Source organism: Thrips palmi, unplaced genomic scaffold (assembly GCF_012932325.1).
Source record: "Thrips palmi isolate BJ-2018 unplaced genomic scaffold, TpBJ-2018v1 HiC_scaffold_15, whole genome shotgun sequence".
Lineage (NCBI taxonomy): Eukaryota > Metazoa > Arthropoda > Insecta > Thysanoptera > Thripidae > Thrips > Thrips palmi.
Genome location: NW_023144624.1, coordinates 1,566,173 through 1,591,807, shown reverse-complemented (window position 1 = coordinate 1,591,807; position 25,635 = coordinate 1,566,173). Strand labels below are relative to the sequence as shown.

Genomic DNA, 25,635 nt, shown 5'->3' with positions numbered 1-25,635 from the left:
ACTGTGTACAGTAACGCGAGAGAGTCGATGGTAATATCCATCACCCGCTGTGTTGTGCCCTTTACTGCCATACAAACATTGTGCAGAAAATAATATTGCCTAGCAAACAGGGTCATAAAATTTACCTGGTTACGTTGTTTAAGAGAGACAAGCTTGCTGCTTGGGCGACTGTATGGGAATTTTTCGAGCTCTCGATTTTCGTCTGTCGTCTGTTGTAGGAATCGTCTGCTATCGCGTTTTGTGCTTGCTGTAAGAGGCCCAAGTGGGTCCTGCCCGTTCCTTCTGCTTTTCTGGGCCACGCTCTTTAGGTAAGTAAACTTATTTACCTAAACATTTCAAAGTGTTTGTTGTTTGAAAAGAGTGACGAGTAGTTCTGCCCAACGATGGGTCTTGTTTCGACGCCACCGGAGCCTGAATTATTTGTGAATATTGGTCTCTCGTGGGACCTTCTTGGACGCGAGGCCTGGTGCTTCCAGCAGGGCCCGTCCAGCCGTGTGTAGAAGACCTGCCTTCCCGTCAGACCAAAATAGAATGACTGGATGAAATGGCCGCAGGCCCAAGTCGTGCGTAGATCATCGTCCAGGAAAAGAGGTATCCGACGCCAAGCGATTTCTACGGCTTTGCGATGCCTGTTTGTTGCGTTTCCCCGATATTGTTTTGGTTCAGTTCCTGACTCCCGAACATTTTTCCATAGGCCTAGCACGGCTCTAGGCAGCTGAAGAGCCCCCCTGGCCCCTTCCCTGCACCATTTTCTAATGGAAATCTGAGTGTTCCAATCGCGTGGGGCTGACGATGGTTAATTGTAATGAATGACGAATGAAAAAAGGTGATGACAATGTAAATGTAATAGATGTCAATTATGAACCCAGATATTCTCTTACTTTTAAAATGAGAAGTGCATAACAGTGTAAGCTGCATCACAAGTTCACATGATGAGAGTGAGAATAGGTTAGCTGAACTGCCCCAACTTAACTCCCCCACCAAGTAGTATAAAATCATATCTCTAAACCCTGTTAATGCTCTAGTTGTGTACGAGTATATGTTAAAATGTTATTTATTGTGTTTTGATCAAGTTTTACTTTCTGCTCTTTCATTATAGTTCAATTAACGTATAGAAATATGTTATCTTATTTTCTTTTTTCTTGTTTCTATTTCCAAAGATCCCTTAAATTAATCATTGATGAAGCACCTTCTATTCAGTTTCTCATTTGTACTAGGATTTTAATTCTTCAATGTGTTTTCTGTTTTAGTGTACATCATGGGCACAGACCAACAACAATTTTGCCTACGATGGCACAGCTATCAGAGTAATTTAATGGCCACACTGCCACAATTGTTAGATGGAGACCACTTGACAGACGTTACTTTGTCTGCTCAGGGCCGCAACATACGGGCACATAAAGTTATCTTAGCAGCATGCAGTCATTATTTCAAGGAACTTTTTAAGGTAATCCTCCATTATTTCATAATTTTGTGATTTTAATCATACATCATTCATTTGCTTTTGCGTTAATTCCTATCCCCCATTTATTTATCTATCCATACATGCATTCATTCAGTCGTTCGTCCATTTATTCATATGTCTATTCTTTCGCCGTATCATTCATTTCTTTTTTATCATTTCATTTTTACTGTCCAAGCACATTTCTATGAGATACATTTCTGAGAGATTCATTCATTTATTGACCTATTCTGTCATTCACTGTTTCATTCATTTTTCTATTAATCTATTATCTTACATGTTCATCTTTCCCAGTAAAAAATACCCTGTAACCATTTTTCAGGAACTACAACCTCTCCAACATCCTGTGATAGTTCTTCCAGGCATGAATTTTGCCGATCTGGCAGCCCTTGTCACATTTATGTACAGTGGTGAAGTCAATATCTACCAACACCAATTATCTGGTTTACTCACAATGGCTGATGTCTTGCATATCCGTGGTCTTTCTGAAGTTGGTTCAGAGGTGAGTACTGAAAAAATGTTGTGTTTTTTCAGCTCTTACTCTGTCTCTGTGTCCCTCTAGCTGTTACTGCTGTTTCTTTCTTTGGGCCAAGTATTATTGTGCTAAAAAAAAACAAAAAACGGTTTGTTTTAGGCTGGAAATGCAGGGATGGACAGTTTGGCTCCGCCACCCATATCCTCAAAGCGAGATCAAAAGAGTCCTGCAAAAAGAATAAAACTGTCTGCTTCTCCAACTCATATTACTAGTCCTCCTCTTGACCGAGACCAAGCAGCTGATAAGAGGTCCAAAGAGAACGCATTGGATTTTGCACTTTATGGCAAGCGCCCTTGGGTTGCTCTAGATCCAAATCTGTACACTAATGGCATCAACCCTCAAGATGTGGCTGAAAATCTTGCCCCTCTTGATTCAAAGATAAATGCTAGTCAGTCTCAATCCTTGACTGAGAAAATGACCAATGTCTTTAATCAGAAGATTGGGTCAAAAAAGTCTCTGGAAAGATTGAGAAACTCTTTAGAAGATCAAGTGTTTTCCTCTGTGAGTCAGAAATCAGGAAGCCCAATAGGTGGCTTACATATGGCAGCTAATGGCTTACTGCGTGTTAAGACTGAACAAGAGCTTGTGGGCTCTGCTGCATCAGGTGATGCTTTGAAAAGTGGTTCTGGGAATGGGAAACATACCATGGAGAAGGATGGTGATGACCAAAAAGGTAAATCATCTTTTTACTTACCTTCACACTCACGAGTTTGAAGGGAGATAATCTAGTCTGAACTTTATTTGTAGGATTGGAATCATCACCTTCAAGGCTGTTCACTGAAAATATGGTTGTAGAAGACAAAGTGGATTTGTCTGTGCCCCAAGGCCTAGATCTCTCACAGGCCATGTGGAGTAATAGCAGCAGCAGCAACAGCACCAGTAACAACAGCCCCAGCAGTAAGTCTGCGTCTTCCAATGCTGGTACCACATCAACAGGTCACACTAAGCTGTATGCAACGTGCTTTGTTTGTGGCAAGCAGCTGAGTAACCAGTACAATCTGAGGGTTCACATGGAAACCCACCAGAATTGTCAGTATGCATGCTCTATTTGTACTCATGTGTCTCGATCCAAAGATGCTCTTCGTAAGCATGTTGCTTACCGCCACCCAGCTCCAGTGGATGGTAGTGGTAATACTTCGGCAGCCCTTAAGCGAGAAGGAAAGAAGAAAGCAGATCAAGCTGCAGCAGCAGCAGCCGCCGCCGCCGCCGCCGCCGCCTCAGCAGCTTCCACAGTTTCTGCAAATGTGTCATCGACATCAGTAGTTGCAACAACTACATCTGCTGCCACAACTATGGCCATTAGTACTACTGCTTCAAGCTCTGTTACAACGACTTCAACTAATCCAGTTACATCATCCGATAGTGCCTAGCAGCTCAGACAAAACTAATACTAAATTATTAAGTGTGGCTCCCTTCCTCTCCTCATGTTGAGGTTACACATTTTTTTACCTAGCTTGCATTAGAAAGGTAAGCTAATCCCTTTTGTACCAGTTGTATAGTGACCTCTGGAATTACTTACTGGAAAGTCAGTAAGTAGCCCCTAAGTCATGCAAACAACTTCAAAGTTGTTTTATCCCTAAAGTAACATTTTAAAGATGTCTTGAAACATGTGCAGTCTTGTGTGTACAGATTTTTGTTTTATGCTTGGATTTGATAGTTTTGACTAAGTTGTCGTGTACTTCGGCATATGTAGCCAACTGCTCAATACTCCAAGGATTTTACATCCTTGAAATGTAATGTCATTCTATGAAATGTTCATTTCATCAAATTTTCAAAATTTGTGTTGATGGACATACCGCTTTGGTTACACATCTGATGTTCTTGGAGAAATCTCATATGACATGTCAGTTACCAAATTAAGGTTAGTTTCCTGTGAAAAATGTTGTTGTGTTGTTATTGTTTTAAAATTACTGATCTTGACCGTTTTTCTTTCATTTTGTACTACATTTCATAGAATGAGTTAACATTTTAGCATGTTGCTGCAAGTTGGAGGATAAGTTGAAATATTAGTATACGTATGTGTGAAGAAACAGTACAAGGAAAGTACATTTTTATTTGTCAATGTATATATGTTGGAAAAGTGTGCTATGATTTAATGAGATATATATATATTTAAAGTTTGTTGTTAAATGTTTTCGTTTCCTTCTTTTGTTGTTAACTTAGATATTATGTATTTTAACTGTTCTTTTTCATTGCTCTTGTGAGCAGTGAAAAACTGTAACATCACCAAAGTGTCCATGTTAGGCTGACCTTTAAAAATACAGCCGTACTGAACTAGTCGAAAACTCCAGTGCCTAGTTACCTTTTTAAGAAATGATTGTTTTCTCTTCAGATTCATCAGTTTTGGTGTTACTTTACCTTTAAAATATTGAGACTGACTTTGAAGCTTTTGAACCAAACTTATCTTATGCAAATGAACTGCATATTCAATGTGGCTAAGAAAGGCAGCACTTGTCACTGTTCTGTTCTCTTTTCTTGTGGGAAAACTTTTCTTTTCTTTTCCATAAAATGTGTCATTCTTGACTGAAAAAAACTATCTTTGCAGAGCACTCTGCAAACTGAACACTAGTCACAGTTTAAATTTTGAACTTTGTTTTCCCTACTTTATCTTTTGGTAATGGGTCTCAGCATATCTTCATGTCTTCTAAAACAAAATTTTTCCTGCCTTCCTGCTATTCTTCCAATTATCCCTTTTTTTTTGTTGAATCGTAAATCCACCAATATTTGTTACCAATGCAAGGTATATTCTGTTGGTTTATTAACATATATGATTATGTAAGTAAATTCAATTTTTAATTGAGTCATGTGATGCTATTGCATCTTTTTTATGGTACAAATACTAACTAAACCCAAAGTTCAATTGATATCTGTCTCCCATTGTAGTCAGTTAAGTACATGTAGGATGTATGGTCTGTAATTTTTCAGAAAAGTGAACTTACAACATCCAGCTGTGAGGAATTTTGTTCAGTGAAGCTCACAGGCTAGTGGCTGCTGAGTTTCATGTGGCAGAATCCTCTCACTGCTAAGTTAACCTACCTAAATGTTCCACTTTGGTCCTAGGATTGTGCCATGTACTACGTTAATTACCAAAGTCTGACCACTGTGCCTTTTGAAATACTTACTTGTAATGTTGATGCTGAAAAGAATTGAAACTGAAAAAGCTAATCAGGTAATTGTTTTCAAGTATCTACCACTTAATTTGTGATATATCAATATTAATCAGTTCCTATAAGATTTTGGTCTCTTTTTTTTTCCTTTTTTTTTTCTTGGGAAATTTTACTTGAAAAGTAAGAATTTCATGCTAAGAGCTCAATTGTTTATCACAAAATGTTTATCAACTTTACCAAATGTGCCTTTTTCATGTTAATCTTCGAATTCTATGAATGTTATGTCAGATTCAAAGTTCTACCAATATATTTAATATTTGACATTTACTCTAAACTGAACTGTGCCATTAAAGCAAGGAGCTTTGACCTTCACAATTTGTCATTTTGTTGTTGACTTTGTTCCTGTTGCTATTTTTTGTAGCAAAATTGCAAGAAGCATTACTACAGCTTACTTCTCATATATTTTTACTGTGCTTTGAGCCAAAAATTTGTCAAAACATTCAGTAAAAATATTAAGATTTTGATTATTGTAGAACCATTGGAACCATCATGGGCACCTTTTAAAATTTGTGATTTTTCACTGTGTATTGTCAATATCCTATTTTCTTATGGTGTTATGTAGTTAACATGGACCAACGAATTTGATGTTAAGTTTTATTTTCCTCTTGCACTATATTAGTTACTATATATTTCTTTGTGAATAAGTTTTTATTGAGGTTGAGAAAAGTTATAGTAGAAAGGATACTATTTCTAACCAAAATACACCCTGTTACCATTTCTAAATTGTTTATGACTGTTTTGTCTTAAATGTTTCAGAGTATACTTTATTTTCACTTCTGTTGAACCTCAGTCACTTCTCTTCTCTTTCTGTTTTCCTTTTTCTTTTTTTAGTTTTGTTTGGATTGAAATCTGCTTTCTAGTGGGTGGTCTTAATTGACATTAAGTCAAAAAAATAAAAACAACTCTGTTGGTATCTTTTCAAAATTTATTATTTTTTCCACATTGTACTTACAGGTAAGCTCCAAATTTACTTAAACTTAAGATCTGGACAGCTTCCTAGAATACTTTCTGTGTACTACTGAAGTTAAGGTGTGATTTTGACTTTTAGCTATGAAATCAGTAAAAACTGATCCTCCATTCAGTTGGTTCAAATCTTATCGTCCCTTGTCCAGTCTGGAATTATTCCCGATTGTCTTAATGGAAACTTTTCTCATAGAGTTCTGGTGAAAGTAATTGTGCGCTGCATTGACATAATTTCTGGAGCCCCCGTGTAAGCTGGTGTGGTGGGCCACCTTATTGCTTCAAAGTCTATCCTGTGTATAATTTGTCACTTGTCTTCATTGTTACTTGTTAAGTAAGCTTTTACTTTTATGATTTTGTTGTAGATTTTATGGGGTTTGGGCTTTATCTGTCTTAAAGTGTTTGCTGTAGAATTGCCATGAAAATTTGTGTTTTGTTCCATCCAAAGATATGGTGAATGGGTGCTCTGATGAGATGGAGGGTTGCTGAGTTGGAATGAGGGGTTCACATGAAAAGCCAAAGTAATCTTTTTCTCAGTTCTTTTCTCCCAACTTTTTTTAAAAATTGAGTTTGCATTCCATTTTTTTACCACAGATGGGCAGCAACTTAATAACATTATACAACTCAATGAAAATGATTCAGTTTGATAATTTGAAGGTAACTTTTCTTTCACTTTGTTGAATGTTACATTCAGATGTCCTGGAGAACCATGGCTTTTATGTTTGATTTTGCCAACTGCAACTGAGAATAGGGGTGCAATAATTCTTTTGGTTTATTTGTCCGTGTCATCTTCCGTTAAATCTTTCCTATTGTCTTGGTGCATGATTTGAACACTTCAGTATGTACAGTTCATCTCTTTTGTAGCTATGTATGGGTGCGAATTGTGTGTCCATTGGTGATATGTGAAAGTTGTTTTAGTTAGTTTGTATGCATGTGTTCAAGGCATATCACGGTCACAGTGGTCACAGCACCTAGTTTACCCCAACCTTGTGCAAAAGTGGTATCTTATTTTGGAAGGAAGAAGTCTTGCTTTCATGTATATTCGTGTGTGCAAATATTTTTAATGTAACTGGTTTGTGTGCATTAATTTAACATGACCTGGCAATCTAACCGTCTCAAAGAAGTGCACGTGCTAGTGATTTAATTTTTTTCTTCTGTAGTGCATTGTGTTGAGTACTTTGTGTTTGGTACTATTGTATGCAATATATTCATTCTGATATGCTTGGTTGCGTAAGCTTAAGTCAACATTAGCTGATCTCTTAGTCTTGTTACATTTCCCTTCACTTCTGAGAACTCATGGAGGAATAGTTACTGTTTTCTTCTTAGTGTGGGTCTTTCAGTTTTGGTGAAGAACTTAAGCATACTTTTTTAGCTTTTGAAGTAAATTAAGCATGTGCAAGTTTGGAAGAACACAACGGCATCTTCATAATGTTATTAAAGTATATATATATGTATATGTATGCATGTATGTATACATATCATAGTTTGTTTTTAGACATTGACACATGCTCTATAGCAGTGTTTTGTACATTTGAGGACCCATGCTAGGGTTTTTTGTCGAGAAGGTACTTAATCATATCAATTTTGAATGATTTGTGCAGTGTTACCAAATAGACCGCTCCACATGCCGATGTCAGTTCAATTGCATTCAATTTTATTTATTGCTATATTTATTGTGTCACTTCAATGGAGAAACCAGCTTGACTGCTCCGGCTGTGGTATTCAGGCTAGCCAAAGCCAGTTCCTTTTCTCCTATTTGGTTCATTGTGCAGTTCATTCATGATGGTTTCCTGCATTGTAATTTTTGTTATTATTTATTTAGGTTTGTGTTTGGTTGGTTTGAACTTTTGTAAGTAATAGAGATGTCACAATGACACCGACTAGCGGCCAAAGCTTAGTGAGGAGACTAGTGTGTTAGCTGTGATTATGTTATTGTAATCCATTCTGACCTTCCTCTCTTCCTTTTTTTTTTCTTTTTTTAATTTTAGTTTAGTTTTAAAGAGCAGTAGGTTCGGTTCTTTTATCAAAGCAGTTCCTCATTTACCTCTTTTTTGGTTAAAACCCAAGCAATTTGCAGCTAGTGATACAACCCTCTCTGGGATGCATAATATCAACAAAATATGGCTGCAGTTGCAAGTTTGACATTTTTTATTGTCTGCCTGGCCTGCCTTCTTGACTCCACTATATTTTTTCCCCCTTTTTTGAATCTGTTACTTTTGTGAGTGTTACCTAAATAATGAAGAAAATTAGATGCTTAAAATTGTGGTTTTCTTACTTTTCTCATGGCTTTGCATTCAGGTGCATGTGTTAATGAGAAGTGATACTACGACAGCTGTTTTATGAAAGAAAGAAACAATGTGACTCAAAGTTCAGAATTTTTCATATCTAATCAGAAATTTCACATGGCTACCAGCTCTGTCAAAACTTAAATGCGGTGCTAATTTTGTCTTGTTGGCCTTTATTTTGTAATGCTTGAAATGAAACCTTCCTTGCGAAGAGAATTTAATCAACGTGGTACTTACGTATTGCTTCTATTTGAATTGAGCAAAGACTTCATCAGATATGTACTTAGTTTACCTTTTTATCACATTGTTAAATAAGTAGTGAAAATTTCTATTTTAATTTGTTTCTGTTTTAGTGTTAAAAAAATTTGAGAAAATTTAAATCCAATGTTGATTTTGTCTTCATTGTGCTATTTTTGAGATATCCTGTATGTTTTGGATCAAGTGTCTTATCTTCCAGATGGGATGAAATTTTTTAAATTGTACTGTCGTTTAATGCTAGTAGTAATTGTGATTTAATATGCAAGGTCAGTTATGGACAATACTTGTTATGGCATTGTCTTACACTTTTCATATATGCCTTTCAACAGTCTTGTTGAAGACTGAGTGAGTTGCCTGAAGCTCATTTCTCATGGTTCGTCTGATTTATGTTTGAGCTGTGTTTCATTTACTGAGTGTTTTTCTTAAAAGCTTAACACAGCTAAAGGGGAACAAATTTGTACCAATAGGATCCTAATGAAAGAGCTTCTTATTGTATCAGGTGAAATTCAGCTAATGTGCCAAAATATCATGTCATGTGATGTAAACATGTGTTATTTAGTCTTTGTAAGATGCTTGAGAGCATCTAAAATCCTAAATCCCAAAGTAATGTATGCCAAAAATAATACCAAACTTTGTCCATTGATTGCTTTTTTTTTTTTTCGAAGTGCTTCTATTTTGGAAAAAATTTCTTTTTTCTTTCTTCATGGAAAAAACTGTGATTGTCTGCCCAATGTCGCAGGAAACAACAAGCATTGCCACGGTCCAGATTCCATTTACTTATTGATTTCTTTTTTACTACAGAGTTTTGATCACTTTACTTTCGACTGGGAGTGAAATTAAGTGCCTTAAAATTGACCTCTCTTCAGAATTTAAGATTGTTTTCTTTCCTTAATAGGGCTTGTGCAGGGTCTTCAATACAGAAAACTTAATTTCTAATATTCTGTTGTCATTGCTATGATTACATGAAACTGATAACCCATGGGATTCATTATGGTCTGTAAAGGAGGGCTTCCACAAGGGGTTTTGTCTACCCCAAAGAAAGTCTAACTCATTAGCAGTTCATGTGTCATCCAGTATAACCTAGTTCCTTCAGATTACAGAAGGAACCTCTTCCTGAGATATCCCTCACAATTCCTGACATGCCTCCAAGGGAAACTAATACACTATGTAGGTAATATAATGTTTTGTTTTCCTCATAAAAGAGCAACTGTAATCGACCTGCTGATCACCGCCCATTAGTATGCTCGGTATAAAACCCTTGTGATTTTTTTTTCTTGTTTGTTTGGATTGCTTTAATGGTTAAAACTGTTTGGAAGTGTCTGTTAATAAACAAATGAAATAATTTAGGTCTACTCATTCGAGTTGAAGTGTCCTCCCTTTATCCAAAAACAAGTAATGGAACACATTTAACTTTCCTCCATACTTTATTGAATAGTGCAATCACAATGAAGATTCACATAAAAAGAAAGTAAACAACTATACCAGAGATGTGCGCGCACCAAAACAAATGAACAAGCAGAATAAGTTTTATCCAGAAACGACAAACTTCGTCACAAACAATGGCAAAATTAAAGTCCCTTGTATCCCCAGTAAGCTTTAATTAAATTGCCACTGAAAGTTTCGGAAATCTGTCCAATAGCTTTAAGTAGTTTGGCATCTGGGTTTAGCATTTCTGTGAGTGATATTTGAATACACTTTAAGACTGTTGAGAAATCTTTGAGAAGATTAAAATCGTGACCAGAACGTAAACCATTCTCATAGCGAATGGCATCTGCGTTGCCATACTTGTAGAAATCCAAGGCATAGGAATTGCACGGAAAATCTAACTCCAGTGTGGGCACTATCTTCACAGTTACCTGGAAGAAATAATTTAAAGCACCATGAATGCAAAGATAACCCTTCGTAACTTGAAATTAGTGAAGGTAGTCATAGAAAACCATACATCATCTCGGATGTGCAGTAGTTCACCGGATGAGGGAAATAGCTCATCATCTGTGTTTCCAGACAAGCCAGCAAATGAAGAGCACACATTACTAGAACTGCATAAGCTTCCCAGCGCTGGTTGCAATTTGCCTTCTTCTGAAACAGAAACAGTTCAAACAAATAAATGTACAATAGTAAAGCAAGTGAATCTGGAAACAATATTTGGTGACACCTACCAAGGACTTCTGAAGGCAACACCTTCTCAGGCTGGACATTCAGCTGAGAAAGAGGCAGATTGGTTTCATCACCAAACTTTTCCTTCAAGTCTGTTGCTACACACAAGAAGTAATGGCTGAAGGTACTTAACACCTCCTTGTTGTATTGCTCTAAGACCTAAATTAAATCGCATTAAAGTATGAGAATCTAGCTTGATGTGACGCGAACGTTCAGTCGTGTTTAGACTTCTTACCAGAATAACCTTCTCAGGCAAAGGGGGCAGAACAACAAGTGAGCTGATTTTCACCCTACGGTGCAACAAATGCTGACTGAGGGGAAGACGACCAAAAAGGAAATTCAAAACTGTCACTAGTTCAAGCAGTGACTCTTCCCTCACATTTCCATCTTTGTCACACTTGCACATTTCCTCCAAAATCCCAGAATTTAGAAGAAAGTAAAAGGCAAAATTGCCAGGTTCATGGTCATGTAGATGTGTCATAAACGTGGCATTGACATGAGGTTTGCCATCTTTTCCCAGTAGATTCTGAAATTAAAATAAGCACACTTAAGACAAATGGCACAAAGTTAAAAGTATTAAAAAAGCACAAAAACCAAAACTGATTTTACCTGACGAATGAGGAATTGGACAACAAAGGAGAAGTAGTACTTCATTTTATCTTGAAGATGTGGTTGGAATTCATAGAGTAAGCTTCCTTCTAACAGAGTATATGCTCTGAAAAATTATGGCAAAATAATCAATAATAAATGGAAAAATGACACCATAAATTTCAGAAAATGACTTTAAACTAAAGAATTTAAAAAACAACAAACCTTGTAAGAGCCTCGTTAGTGGCCTCCTGAGGACTCTTGCTATCAATGGAAGCATCAGCAACGAGCAGAAGCAGGCGAAGAATCAAAGAGGCACTCAATGGGAAGTTTCCTACCATTTGTGGTAAATTGCCAGTCATGAGAGCTTTCAGCTTGCGTTTATGTACTCCATAAAAAATAACATTGCCCTCTTTATCAAAACCTCTTCTTCCAGCACGACCAGACATCTGGTTAAACTCTAGGACATTCAAGTAGGGGCTGTCTCCCGCGACAACTACTGTTTTACAGGGCATGTGAATCCCCATAGCCAACGTACCAGTTGCAGAGACAAAATTAAGAACCTTCAAACGGAAGAGCATTTCAACAGCACTTCTTTCACGAGAATTCATACCCTCATGATGTCTTGCCAAGCCTCTTCGGAGCAAACTTGGAAAGGAATCTTGGGCTTTGTACCCCATTACAATAAGCCTGTGTTCTATGAACTCAATAACTTTCTCATCAGTGAACCCTTCTCCTCTTAATGAACCAGTGCTTTTGAGAATGGAAGGTCCTCTCATGAGACCAATCTTCCGTTTGTAACGCTTGCCCTTGAATCTTCTATTGGTTTTTACACCAGTTTTCTTACCACTTTCTGTTTCAGATTCACTTTCTATATCTGTTTCTTCATCTTCAGTGAAATCATCAATATTTCTCAAATACCTCAAGAGTCTCATAGGCAAGGCTTCAACCAAGCTCCGGTTATAGGAGAACACTAAGGCTGGCATCAAACTCCTATCCTTCACTGAGTTCAGAACATCAGAAACATTACTTAAAACAAACCTGTCGGATGTATCTATGATAGAGTAATCCACAGTACGTAATTTTTCCAATACTTTGATGAGGTTGTTTTCACTTTCCTTATTGAGAATCTCTCTCAGAAGCTCACTGAATTTTTGCACTGACTGCATAGATAAATAACCAGAGGGGCAAAGATCATGGAAATATTTCTTTAAACAAAGGTTATCTACTTCCTCTGACTCAAGTTCCTTTTTCATTACAACAAACAGCTCCAAGGCTTCATCAGGAGACAATGATATATGTTTAGGAATTCCTTTAAATTCACTTGATGTTCCAGGACTCAAAAAAGAGTAAGGGTGCACATGTTGAACAGAGCCATCATCCATCATCACACTTTTAATGAGATGGTTATGCCGCTCTGAATGCACAACAAGGCTCACTTTGTAGGAATCAAAACGCCTGTCTTTAAGTCCAAACTTCTCTGCTTGTAAACGCTTAAAATCTTCCACCTTTTGGAGCCACCCACAAAATTCTTCAGGTTTGTGTATGGTAGCCGAAAGAGCAAGAAAAGGACTCCGGTTGAGAAGTATAGAATTTTCCCAACATAAACCGCCACTTTGAGCAACCAGACAATGAACTTCATCAAAAATCACATACTTGATCCTTTTCACCCAACTTTGCAATTTAGGTGACAGAAGCATAAGCTCCATGCATTCTGGAACAGTTGTTAAAATTTGACAGTTTGTTACATTGTGTCTGAACTCTTTAGTACAAATTCCAAGAAGGGTCTTTCCAGGAGGTAAGTTCTTTTTGAAGCGAGCATAAATTGTGGCATAAACTTGATTTACAAGAGCTTTGGTGGGACAAACATACACAACAACTCCATCATCACTACTTCTGATAACCTGTTCCATACAATAATAACTGGCATAAGTCTTCCCTGAGGATGTTGGTGCTACAACAACAGCAGACTGATTTTTATCAATTATGTTGAAGAGATCAACTTGCCAGGGATCTGGAATGAATCCATCAGCTCTTGGGTCAGGTTTTCCACCTGTTTCTCTGTTGAGATCAGCTCCCAGTTGGGTCAGTTGGAACTCCACATAATCCATTCCCACTGCCAAATCTCCTTTAACACTTTTGGTTGGTTCAGGAAGACCCCTAATGGCACACAGATCTTTGAAACCTAACTCGTGAAGCCAAGTAGACAATGATGTTTTCTGCTTTGAACCTAGAGGCAGCTTATTCTCTTCAACAATCTTGAAAATTTCTCTGATAACTAAGAAAAGGTCTTTAGCACCAGTGTAATCTTTTGTGGGCAGCTTTGAGTAGCATGCCTCAGTCCACAGTCCCAAACAGGCCTTCGCTTTCAAAAATAAAATTTCAAGAACAATTTCACTAAACTCACTTGCTCGATGAAGCTCTATATCACATTTCTCAATAGCAGCATTAAAATCTCCCTTAAGCACCAGACTGGAAAAATTAGAGGTGAAACTTTTAAGCCTTTCTTTAATCTGCTTCAACTTATCTTCTTGGATTCTCTTAATATTATCTTCTATAATCTTCTCTTTCTTACTCAATTTACCTTTTGCCTGAGATTTAGGTTTGTCAAGTTGCTTCTTTTGGCTTTCAATTGGCCTGTTAGAATTGCTATTGCTAACGATGGCCTTAACAGAAGATCGTCCTTCAAGATTTAGTCCATAAATTGTGTAAAACCGAGCCAGTCGGTTTCTTCCACTCTGGGCATAGCGCTTGTTTACCTCTTTTTGAGCATCCTTAGCATCCTGATCAGGTATGAGCTCATATTCATCTAGTAGTGGTTTTTCGCTAAAGGATAGCCTGTTTTCATCCAGAAAGTCTTCATCTGACTCTTTGACAGAACATGATGAATAGACTTCTTTCTCAGATGTTAACTTCCCACTGAACAGTTCTGCAAGCTTGCATGAGGTTGGAATAATTTTGCTTTTAAACTTATCAGTTGCCATGGGTGAAACTTTCTCTAAAGCATGACCAACACAGGGCCCTTCACAAATGTGTTCAATGGGGTATGGCAGCAATTTAACTGTATCAGTTTTTTTGTTCACATGTTCCACCAACTCTTCATATCGACTTGCAATTATGTTCCCCAGGTCTCCACAAACAATCACACCGGCTTCAGCAACACAATTAAAAACAGATTGAATAAATCTTCCATGCCACAAATCTGCAGCCATTCTGAAGTCAATAAAAGAACTGTCAGGAGAAACACCACTTAGAACTATTGCTAATTCAGATTGAAAGTCTTTCAAAATTTGAACTACTGGCAAAGGCAATGTTAAAGTATTCTTGATACACCTCATTTTCAGAGGAATGAACTCCAAAATTGCTGCAGATAGAATCACAGTTTTGACAACAGTCATGACATCTTTTGAGGAGTTCCTTTTTAAAACAGCTGCTGCAGATAAAATAAAAGTAGAACTTCGAATGCCGGATTCAGGGAACTCATCATAATTCGGAGTTTTTTCTTCTGTTGGCATTTTCTCTTCCATAGAGCTGATTTCCCTCAATACGTCTTCTTTCATGTTTTGGAAATTGTTGATGTGCACATGAACAGTTGCCATGAGACTGACAGTAGTGGAATGAACAGTACCCATGTCAACAACATCCAAACATAAAAACTCACAATAAAGAGATTGTGCGCTCAAGATGAACTGCATCCAGTTTGTTGCAGTCTTATCAGGTCCAAGAGTTGCAGGAAGAAGGTCAGGCAAGTGTTGAGCCATTAAGATGAAACTTGGTTTCAGGTCATCAATTAAATTGAAAAAATCCTCAGCCCATAAAGACCGCATGTTCAACACACTAATTTGTTTTTGATTATGCAAGAAGTGCAATTTTAGTGCAGCCCTGGCAATATTCCAGTCGGGAAACGGCTTCCAACAATGATCCCACACCTGGAAAAAGGATTAACATGAAACTCAATCCCTGCCACAAAAAGTAATGTAAGTATAACTGATAAAGTAAAACATTAAACCAGCTTACCTCAAAAAATACAATAACACAGTTTAAATGCCTTGATAAGAAACTCATAAGAAACTTTTCAACCAGATATATCAAGTGTAATGTTTGTCCTCCATTTTCCATTGAATATCCCTTAGAATCAAGGGCCAACATAAGCAAACTGTCTCCATCAATGATGAATTTCCGTCCATCTATGACCTGGGGTAAGATATCTTGATATCTAGCATTGGACAGTGAATTGACCCGTTTAAGTCTTGAGATAACTTGTATCAATTTTCCATCTGAAGGTTTGCTGAGCACATCACAAACCTATAAAAGAATTTGTGAATGAATATCATTTCCAAATATACAAGGAAAAGCATAGATGGCATAAATTTTCAAAGCAAAGAGACAGCTATAGCCTTTCCACTACACATACCTCTTCTAATTCATCCTCCAATTCTCTCTCAAACTTTTCGTCTGCTTCTTCAACAATACCTGAAAAAAAAGGAAAAGTTTATCTTGTTCGTGAAAGTGAAAATGATAACATTCCTAACAATACTACTTGAACAAAGAAGAAACGTAAAGGTAGCAAAATGTCAACATTACCTCCTGCTGGATTGAGCAGTCCTCTATTTGTCACCACTTCATCATCTTCGCTTTCACTAGCTTCGTCTAGTTCAGCATCAGCATCTTCTTTCTATAAATACATGAAGAAAATAATCCAATAAACTGTTAAATTTTATGGCAAAATTTAAGAAAAAAAAATACCTCGACATCAGCCGATGGCTCGGAAGATGACCGAGCTGGTTTTGGAGGCATAGTTTCCTACAAAATGAAAGACAAACTAATTAAAAATAAATTATGGCGTTTCGAGGTGATGTCTTTTCATAGTAAGGTCTAGAAAGGACATATAATGAAAAAATACTACTATCTCAATTTAACCTACAAAAAATTATAAAAATTGCAAATCAAACTGAAGTAAGTAAAATACACTTGGGACCACAAGAGCAGAATCATCGGAGAGGTGGAAATCACGCAGACAGTTACGATTCGGATCAAAAACACAAAGCTTCGAAATAAGTTAAAGAGGTCGAGTCGAGTTGGCAGAGACTATTGAGGCTAACGACAGCAGTATGACACTTTCGCACAAATTTTTTGAAGCAGTTCAAGCTCAACGTAATCAGAATAAATTGGGATTATACGGGAAGATCAAATCTTGTCCGTGAAACGCCAACGTAGGCCCAGCTTTCTATTTGATTACTCGGGGGATACCCTTGTCCCAGCCCTCGCGAGACACGTAGCAACAGACAACAGACAGACCCAACAGACAGGAGTTGTAAGTTAAACGAGGAATTCGGCGAGGAAACAGAGCGCACTCAAGGATGCAGCAATAGTACAACGGAAGCAAAAAAGGCACGAAATACGCTGTGAGATTAACTTGCCAATTCAGCACGACAGTGAATACAAGTCACTCGTCTCGTCACGAACCGGCATCGAGAGAAGCCTGTCGCCGACTGCCGGCCGAGCGCTGAGTGCTGAGGCTGAGCCGAAGCCGAAGTCTCCGAAGTAGGGCCGAAGCACAGCCGAAGCCGGCCGCGGCCCCAGCAGAACGAGAAAAGGAGGGGGGGAGGAGAAGCAGCACGTTTATCACTAATTTCGTATTTCATCAAGAAGCCATTCTCTCATGATTTCGTCAAAGAGATTGCTTGTTCTCATAATTTCAGTGAAAATTTCGCTGTAGCTCACGGTTGTCTATGGACGGAAGGAACTCGGTCGAAACGCTCATCGTCAGAGGGCATGGGTTGTAAAGAAGGGGCGGACACATTCAATCGCTGAACAAAGGGAATACCAGGATATCTTGATTGGAATGAAGAAATAAGACACCAACACATGCAATCTGACCCTTATATTTACAGTAGCTGAACAAGATATCTACATCTTACAAACACAGAAAGACATTTAATTGATGTTTGCATATAATACTAATATTATAAAGAAGACCCACAACAATAACAATTGCAGAGCACATAAAATGCAAATTTATTCTCAATTTTTATCCTTCCTTCACAGATTTTAATGTATGTTGCTGCTCTTTGAATAATTCAATCAGACGGTCTGTTGCTGACTGAGGTATAAAAACTGGTTTAGAAAGCTCCTCCTAGAAAAAAAAAAAACAAATTGTTCCATTAAAAACTGCAGAACGATAAGTAATATATAAAAACGAATGTAATATTTCAGAGAATTAGGGAGTGGAATAAAACTTACATGAGGGAATGAAGCTGTGTTGAGTTCAGGGTTGCGGTGTGAGAATGGTGTCCATGGTCCCTGAATTGAAGGTGTATCTGTGTGCATCATCTTGCGAAAACGAAATTCTGCACCATCATTTTGAGTTGTGCAAAGTTCTAACCATTTGCGTATCTCCTCTCGGGTCATTTTATATGTAGACATCCAAAATTCTTCTCCATTGCCTAACACAAAAAAAAAGAAAAGTTTAAAAGGGTCAATGTGGTATAATGGAACGTTGTCTTACTACTTACAGTACTCAGCTTTAATTACTGCGCTTCTGTTTCTCCTTGGCTTTACATAGACCACAACACTTGGGTGTTTGGATGCGTAGTCGACTAGATCATGCTCTAAGAAGTCCCTGCAAATGCATAGAGTTAGCACTGCCCATCGATGAATACAACCAAGCAGGTAAAGAAAAGTTTGTCAAATGTCACCACTCTTTTACAAATATAATCTTAGCTAGAACTACCATAATAACAGAAAATAACAGAAGATCCTATTGTACACTAACCTCATACCCATGCTGCTACCTCGTTCTTTACAAAACTTTAGGGTTATTCTTTTTAACTGACAGATATACCGTCCTATTCCATTGCCTAAAGTCGCTCTTGGAAACCCAGAGGGTAAAAATAAGTGACTATTTGACATGTTTTAAGTCTGTTCCAGCAAAAACCACAACAAGAGAAGAGAGCAAAGAGGCCAAGAGCAGACTACCTCTTATCCACACAAAGAAACAGCTCAGCTGCTGTGAATAGTCGCCCGGTCCTGTTCAAATCATCCCGTGCGGAACGATGTCGCGTTGGTTTACCACTAGCTTTGGACCTGCGATCGTGGAATAAAGTATAAGGAAAAACGGATACTTCGGTTCGTTACCATTAACACTGGTCGATCGCGGTTCAGACGATCTGCCTAGCCCTTCAAAACGGTTCTCGGCCTTGAGGTAAGTGTCACGTGGACATGCTGAGAATCATAATGAAGCTGCATTACTAAACTAAGACCTTGATTTTGAGAGTTTGAAATTGTGCGTTTATCAGAATTTTATTTGTGCATTTTGCACTTTAACCATCTCTCACTTTGATTATTTTTTGTAATTGAGTAACGTAAAACAATGATTGTGTAAGTTACAGCTGCTCGAGCAGACGACATATTCGCTAACTTACGTACAATTTTCAAAAATTAATCGATCGAGGAACAGTCTTTTTCCGACCGAGGTATTTTCAAGAGGGTAACTACTTCGTCATATTAAAGATAAATAATTGCTAACAATGAAAGTGCAAGCCATTGTCACCGAATACCATAACAATTCCAGATCAGGACAGCTTCCTATAGTCGACCCAGCCAAAGGCTCATTTTGCGGGAAAAAAGGGCCCTTCACAGGTACGGGGACGAGTAGTCGCGGGGCATTTTTCAGTTTCTGTGGTGTTTTAACGGTCGCAAGAAGCACAGCTTTGGAGGGCCGCGAGCCCCTGCAGGAAGGGTGTTACCAGGAAATTGGACAAACAGGCTCGCGTCGATCTAGTTTACGCTTTGCATCCGTAAGTTCACGTTTTCAAAAATGTCGCTGTTTTTACTGCTTGTTTGCACAGATTGGCGGCCGCGCGAGCAGCTGAGGAAGTAAGTGAAAATAAATAGGATACTTTGGCTTCGTAAATTAACACTGGCTCGCGTCAGATTGCTAGTTTAAATTTGGTTAGTAAGTGTCACGTATCCATCTGAGAAAAAAAGTCGCATTTTCAACCTACGAGACCTTGATTTTGAGAGGAAATTCCGTGCGTAGAAGTGGTTATTGTATCCTTGAAAGGTCTATAAACTGTTAAACCCTTTTATTGTATTATATCTTGCTTGTATCTTGACCTTACATCGAATTGTCTATTGTTTAACCATCATGGGTTTGTGCTTTGTGTGTTTTAGGTACAAGTCAGAGAGGGTGGTTGTGCTAGGCTTACTTCATTTTGAATTTTACAAGAAACTCTGTCATGTTTTATAATGGGAATTTATTTTGTAATTCATAGTTGTTGCACCTTTTTTTCCTTGTCTCATTATCTACATTTACTCATTGAAGTTCCAATCTGCTAATTCATCTCTTTTGCAGGTCATCTGTACTCCTGCTTTGACAGGTTTGAATGATGGCTTTTCTCAACAATTTATTTGGCCCTCTCCTGGGATCCTCTGCAATGGCTTTCATTTCTAAATTAAATATTGATGAAGGCAATCTTATGTCATCAATTGCCATAGCCATGACTGCGGTGAGCCTTTGCGAATCTTACCTAGCTTTTCGACAGGTCAGTATGCTTGTCTCATTTAAAGATTTTAATATTTGTTTTGACCTATGGATTGTTTTTAACAAATTACCAATACTTTTCAGAGGAAAGTGCTGGCTCAGGAGGGAGAAGTTCCACCAGAACTTAAAAATGATATGGACAAAGAAAAATTTGAAAAGAGTAGGCAGTATGCCCTTGATAAAAATATGTTTGGTCTCGTACAAGCTCAGTTTGATCTCATTATTAATATTGTAAGTTGCTTCAAGTTTGATGTTATTATTTTCACAACCGAAATGATTGTCTGTGATGCATTAACTAGCATTTATTCCCCAGTCAACACTCATGCTAAAAATGCATGTCCTGCTCTGGATATCCTCTGAACTCATCTTAAATAAGATAGGTCTACCTATTGATAAGTATGAAATCAACCAGACTTATGTATTCGTAGTTTTAAGCAGCATTGTTGAGGTGGTTCTGAACACTCCTTTCAAGCTGTACTCAACATTTGTGATTGAGGAGAAACATGGGTTCAACAATCAGGTCAGTACTGTCCAAATTCCTCAATAATGGTCATAATGACAATGCAACATCATTCTCATTCTTTGTGTTATTTATACTTACCCTGTGTTCACAATTTTAAATTTTCTTTTTCCAGACTTTGGGATTCTTTGTGAAAGACGAAATCAAAAAATTCTTTCTTTCCCAAGTCATTACTTTTCCAATACTCAGTGGCATAATTTTTATTATTAAGGCTGGTGGTCCTTATTTTGCCTTTTATGCATGGGGATTCACTACAGTTGTTATATTAGTGATGATGACCATCTATCCAGTTTACATTGCTCCATTGTTTGATAAGTATACGTCTCTCCCAGAGGGAGAACTTAGGACCGAAATAGAGGCCCTGGCCAAAAAGCTTGACTATCCACTCACTAAATTGTTTGTTGTTGAAGGTGAGAATTCTTCTTGTTCATACCCCACTTAAGATTAAATTCCTATTCTAAATCTGTATTTTATTTTAATTTCCTCTGAAGGTTCCAAGCGTTCAGCCCATAGCAATGCTTACCTCTATGGATTTTTCAAGAACAAGAGAATTGTCCTCTTTGACACATTGATCAAGGGCTATAAGTCTGCTGATGCCACAGAGGAGGACAAGAAAAATGGTGATGATAAAGATATTACAGCAGAGGAGAAAAAGAAGCTAGAGGAAAAACAAAACGCTAAAAAAGATCGTGGATGCACCACAGAGGAAATTGTTGCTGTGTTGGGGCATGAACTCGGTCATTGGAAATATAGCCATATGGTCAAGATGTTGATTATTACAGAGGTTACTAATGTCAACTTTGCCTGGTTTTGTTAGTTAAACTTCTAAGTCTCATTATATTAACACTATGTTCTCTTTCTAGGTGAAAATTCTCCTTTTTTTCATCCTGTTTTCAAAGGTATTGAATTCAAAGAGTCTCTACCGCGCGTTTGGTTTTTCAAAAAGTCAACCAGCTGTTATTGGTCTCACTGTTATTCTTGGAAATATTCTCACGCCGTGCAAAGTGGTAAGACCAAGTTTTATATCAGTTTAGGCTGCCCTTATAATCTGAAGGCCTTCATTTACTGTATTGTCATTTGTCTCTTCTAATCAGGTCATCAATTTACTCATGGGATGCCTGTCTCGCCACTTCGAGTACCAAGCTGATTATTTTGCAACAACCTTAGGATATTCTAAAGAGCTTGGTGCGTCTCTTATCAAGCTGCATGTTGACAACCTTTCATTCCCATTCAATGATAGATGGTACTCACTTTACCACTTCTCCCACCCTACTTTAATCGAGAGGCTGAGAACCATTGCACAATACAAGACTAAGAAAACTGATTAATATTTGTAGTTAGTTTTGAACTTAAAGTTTTTCACATAGTGATTAAAATTTACTAATCAAGAAATTGTTCTTACTTCCTTCCTTAATTTAATAATGAAATTAAAGAAACAAAAAATCCAAATGTTTTGAATTGTTTTGTCACACTGGCAACAAAGCCCACAGTCGAGGCCGAGACACACTTGATGGGGGAGAACAGGAAAATCCTCGAGCAACACAACATTCAATTCTTGTTACCACCCACAAACCTCCGAAAATAATTTGATTTTCCAGAACCAATAATAAAATCAAACAAGTTAACATGGGAAGTAGTTGAATCAAAGGATACACACATAATTAAAAGTGGATATTTAATTAATTCCAGTAGTCTGCTTAAGTAATTTTTAAAAAGGGGCTGACATTGCAAATGATGGTTGGTACAATGATTGAGTTGTTAAATTCATGTAATAAATAACCTATTATGAAGAAGTTTTTGTTTTTCTTTTACCATAAAGAAATCACATTCAAGACTTCATTAAAATTATCCTTAGTTTCAATTGGATCATTGGCGGTGCAGTAACTTTATCATCCCTTCCTTAATTATCTTGAGATCAGCCATATCCTGTTGAATGGTTTGGACAAGGTGCTGCATCCCATCTTGTTGCATTCGCAAAAACTAAAATAAAGTAAAGGAGATGTTTAAGAACTCAAGTTGGAGAGATAAAGGTAAACTTTTTGAACATAAAGAAAGGAACCTCACTTGTTTAATGTCATCCTGCACAGTCGGATCCATGGTATATCTTTCAGATTCTTTTTGTTCCCCCTTTTCTCTCTGCATTCGTATCGTGGAAAGTAACTCTGCCAATCTTCCCTAAAGTAAAACAAATTCCAATAAACCATAATACACTGTAGCAGTGATGAGGACAGAATGATCCTTACAATGCAGAACTTACCTTGAGGTGAGTGGGAGCATACATATGAGGTTGCAGTGATTCAAGATGACCTCTAATCGCTTCTTCCTCAGGTGTAAGAGCAAGTCCAACTTTCCTAGTAATTTCTTGCTTGACAAGAAGCTGAAATAAATTTGAGGTATATGTCACTGAGGTCAAATAAAAATATAACATTTCAGTCAAGTTAGGATCAAACCTGTAATAAACGATGTTCAAGTTCTATAAGTTTTCTGCGATATTCCGTTGTCTTTGCAACAGTAGCAGCTTGCTTGCGCTGAAGAGTTTGAACTTCCTCAGCAACTTTGTCTAGGAAAGCTTGATGCAAGGCTGTTTCTTGTTCTTGGCACTGCATTCTCCACCTCACTTCTTTAAATCCAATCATGGGAACAGGAATGAATTTTTCTGGGTTTGGGTTGTCCTGAATAGCTTGTTTCCATAATCGAGGGTCAATACCTACAGCAAAACATTTTTGAAACATTATATCCTACTCTTCTTGAAAGAAAATATGATTAAGAAATCTCATTAGAAGCACAACAGACCACTAGGTGGGTTTTCAAGATATTCCTTTAATTGGTCTTCATCTAGAGCTACTTGAGGATAAACATTGTCCACTCCAAGTGTTAATAAATGCTGCCTTTGAGACTGCTGAAGGAGAAATGTGGCCAACTCCGTTGCTGGAATTTTGTGAACAGATCCTGCAAAATAAACAAGTTGTTTGACACTGCACCTTGGTGCTCTGAAGGTTGCATAGATACTCAAAAGAAATATGAATATACCTGTAGCTCCTTTCTCTTGCACAGTTATCACAACTTGCGATTTAGAGTCTGATAGAGGCTTAATTCCCGCCACATTAACGGTAAGATTTGGCTTATTACCTAATATTTGACTGAACTTGGTAACAAGCTGAGTTTGCTCCTGCCTTAAAAATTATTTGATTTGATTTCAGACTAAAATTTAATGAGTATATGAAACATCAAGTTTACAACTAAAATGGCATTACAAACCTTATTTCACTTTCTTTTTTATTAAAGTTAACAGCCACCAAGCCCTCCTTATTGTCTGCTGTAAGTTTAACACTGTAACCCACAGCTTTGAAGCGACAGAATGGATTGTTTGGAGTAAATTCAACAGGAGGAGCAGTTGTAGAATACCATCCTTCAATTTAAAAAAATAGAGATAAAAGAACCGTAACAAAAGCAACACAAGAAAATTAAAAAAAAAATTGACACACTTAAGTTTCTTACCAACTCCAGTTCCCCACACAGCTTGCAATTGATTCCAACGAGTTAAAGTTGTATCTCGTTCATCACCAAATATATTAACATTAACTAATGCATTGTAAAGAGCTTCATGCTGATTTGGCTGTTGAGCTTGTTGTGACTGCTGACCAAAACCTGAAAATAGAAAGAAAACTTTAGGAATTCCAAAGAGAAGTTGGGAGGAAATGATGCAATGGTGTTTCACCTGCTGAAAAAGTGTTTGGGGCACCCCCAAATGCGGATCCAGTTGAACCAAATGCTGATCCTGCTCCACCAAAACCTGCCCCAGTTCCAGTTGTGCCAAAAGCGCTTCCCGTAGTACCAAATGAGGTTCCTGTACCACCAAATCCGGTCCCTGAGGCTCCAAAGGAGCTTCCAGTACTTCCAAATCCAGTACCTGCAGCGCCAAATCCTGTTGTGGCCCCACCAAAACCAGCTCCAGTAGTACCAAAGCTAGTGCCCGTACTACCAAATCCACCAAAGGAAGGAGCACCAGTTCCAAGAGGCTTGGATCCAAATGATCCCAAGCCACCAAATCCTGAAACAAATAACCAAAAGAGCAAGATAAAACAGAATAAATCCACAGAATACAAGAAAATGAAAAGTGCCAAAAGCATATCTGCTTCACCTGCAGTTGAAGTTTGGGGTTGTGTTTGGGTCGGTGCCTGCTGTCCAAAGCCTGAAAACAAATTGCTTCCAGTAGGTCCAGCAGTCGACGTAGTGGTTTGAGATCCAAAAGACCCAAAACTAAATCCCGTTGAAGGAGCTGATGATGCTGGGGTAGCGCCAAAACTTCCAAAGCCAGATGATGTTGTAGTTGTTGTTCCAAAACCTTAAAAATTAACCATCATTACCATCAAGGTATAACTTACATAAATTGTGTAAAAATAGTGCTCAAAATGAAATGGAAGTGTACAGTAACAAAAATGCAGGAAAGCAAAATTATAATTATCATCAATATTCTTGAGAACCAAGTAGATATACCAAAACCAGTGCTGCTTGTTGTTGGAGCAGCTGCACCAAATCCAAAACTAGATGTTCCTGCTGCAGGTGCTTGCCCAAAAGCTGGAGTCGTTGTTTGAGCAGAGAACCCAAATCCACTAGCTCCAAATTGAGCTGATAGAACATGAAAACAAAAACAAAACAAAAATAACAAGTAATTATGGTATTAGGGAAAAAATGTTAAAAATGAATGATGATGACATGAACATAGGGCAAAAAGAAACCTGTGAAAAATAACACTAGAACATAACCTCAATCCTCCCACGGATTCATCTTGTTGGTAATCAATTCTACTTTGAAAAATCATTTTAAACCTGTAGATAGCTTAAGTTAACCTACGGAGTCGTGTTTTAACGTACCTTTTGTTGTAGCCGTATTAGTTGTACCAAATCCACTAAATGCTGGAGCAGAGGATGCCGGGGGGCCGAAATTGTAAGCCATATCAATCGCACGAAAATTACTGATGACTCAAGATAGTTCTAACGCTAATAGAACACACAAAACTGACACATCGACGAGCTTCAATGATAATTTAACGCTGCAAACACATTTGAAAGAAACACAATAATTCAAGGAGTTCAAACAAGGTTAGCGCCAATGCTTGGGCAAAGAGGTATTATGAGAAATTTTAAAAAAGGAAAGA

At 37.7% G+C, this 25,635-nt stretch overlaps 5 protein-coding genes across 11 annotated transcripts; 2 read left to right on the top strand and 3 right to left on the bottom strand.

Annotated features, from left to right (window-relative positions):
* Positions 1-211: 211 nt before the first annotated feature.
* LOC117641502 (broad-complex core protein isoforms 1/2/3/4/5) lies at positions 212-10,009 on the top strand. 3 transcript variants are annotated; one of them, XM_034378881.1, is made up of 6 exons: positions 361-591; positions 695-826; positions 1,251-1,447; positions 1,785-1,964; positions 2,097-2,670; positions 2,745-10,009. In XM_034378881.1, exons 2-6 carry the CDS (start codon positions 817-819, stop codon positions 3,365-3,367), a joined length of 1,584 nt encoding a protein of 527 aa, XP_034234772.1. In that variant the 5' UTR covers positions 361-591; positions 695-816; the 3' UTR covers positions 3,368-10,009. The 3 variants fall into 3 exon arrangements, with proteins under 3 accessions (XP_034234773.1, XP_034234771.1, XP_034234772.1); XM_034378882.1 differs by lacking the exons at positions 361-591; positions 695-826 and adding an exon at positions 212-308; XM_034378880.1 differs by lacking the exon at positions 695-826 and having other exon boundaries at positions 360-591.
* A 59-nt stretch (positions 10,010-10,068) lies between these two features.
* Positions 10,069-17,072, bottom strand: LOC117641500 (probable ATP-dependent RNA helicase DDX60). Of its 2 annotated transcripts, none has more exons than XM_034378877.1 (11): positions 16,833-17,072; positions 16,159-16,215; positions 15,997-16,087; positions 15,827-15,885; positions 15,430-15,717; positions 11,638-15,341; positions 11,434-11,539; positions 11,060-11,350; positions 10,827-10,983; positions 10,610-10,746; positions 10,069-10,523 (listed from the first exon to the last, which is right to left on the bottom strand). In XM_034378877.1, exons 1-11 carry the CDS (start codon positions 17,055-17,057, stop codon positions 10,236-10,238), a joined length of 5,403 nt encoding a protein of 1,800 aa, XP_034234768.1. In that variant the 5' UTR covers positions 17,058-17,072; the 3' UTR covers positions 10,069-10,235. The 2 variants fall into 2 exon arrangements, with proteins under 2 accessions (XP_034234768.1, XP_034234769.1); XM_034378878.1 differs by lacking the exon at positions 16,833-17,072 and adding an exon at positions 16,711-16,785.
* A 207-nt stretch (positions 17,073-17,279) lies between these two features.
* On the bottom strand, positions 17,280-18,424 carry LOC117641504 (39S ribosomal protein L43, mitochondrial). Its single transcript, XM_034378884.1, has 4 exons — positions 18,188-18,424; positions 17,928-18,034; positions 17,656-17,858; positions 17,280-17,548 (listed from the first exon to the last, which is right to left on the bottom strand). The coding sequence occupies exons 1-4, from the start codon at positions 18,322-18,324 to the stop codon at positions 17,444-17,446; spliced, it is 552 nt and encodes a 183-aa protein (XP_034234775.1). The 5' UTR covers positions 18,325-18,424; the 3' UTR covers positions 17,280-17,443.
* An 828-nt stretch (positions 18,425-19,252) lies between these two features.
* On the top strand, positions 19,253-21,935 carry LOC117640786 (CAAX prenyl protease 1 homolog). 4 transcript variants are annotated; one of them, XM_034377641.1, is made up of 8 exons: positions 19,253-19,290; positions 19,769-19,958; positions 20,042-20,188; positions 20,271-20,477; positions 20,593-20,887; positions 20,969-21,261; positions 21,341-21,484; positions 21,572-21,935. In XM_034377641.1, the coding sequence occupies exons 2-8, from the start codon at positions 19,800-19,802 to the stop codon at positions 21,803-21,805; spliced, it is 1,479 nt and encodes a 492-aa protein (XP_034233532.1). In that variant the 5' UTR covers positions 19,253-19,290; positions 19,769-19,799; the 3' UTR covers positions 21,806-21,935. The 4 variants fall into 4 exon arrangements, with proteins under 4 accessions (XP_034233532.1, XP_034233535.1, XP_034233534.1 ...); XM_034377644.1 differs by lacking the exon at positions 19,253-19,290 and adding an exon at positions 19,348-19,365; XM_034377643.1 differs by lacking the exon at positions 19,253-19,290 and adding an exon at positions 19,588-19,603.
* A 200-nt stretch (positions 21,936-22,135) lies between these two features.
* On the bottom strand, positions 22,136-25,633 carry LOC117640783 (nuclear pore complex protein Nup54). The gene is made up of 12 exons (XM_034377638.1): positions 25,352-25,633; positions 24,975-25,106; positions 24,619-24,822; positions 24,196-24,528; positions 23,976-24,125; positions 23,736-23,886; positions 23,508-23,650; positions 23,271-23,426; positions 22,928-23,184; positions 22,735-22,854; positions 22,542-22,652; positions 22,136-22,457 (listed from the first exon to the last, which is right to left on the bottom strand). Exons 1-12 carry the CDS (start codon positions 25,431-25,433, stop codon positions 22,344-22,346), a joined length of 1,953 nt encoding a protein of 650 aa, XP_034233529.1. The 5' UTR covers positions 25,434-25,633; the 3' UTR covers positions 22,136-22,343.
* Between the last annotated feature and the right edge of the window lie 2 nt (positions 25,634-25,635).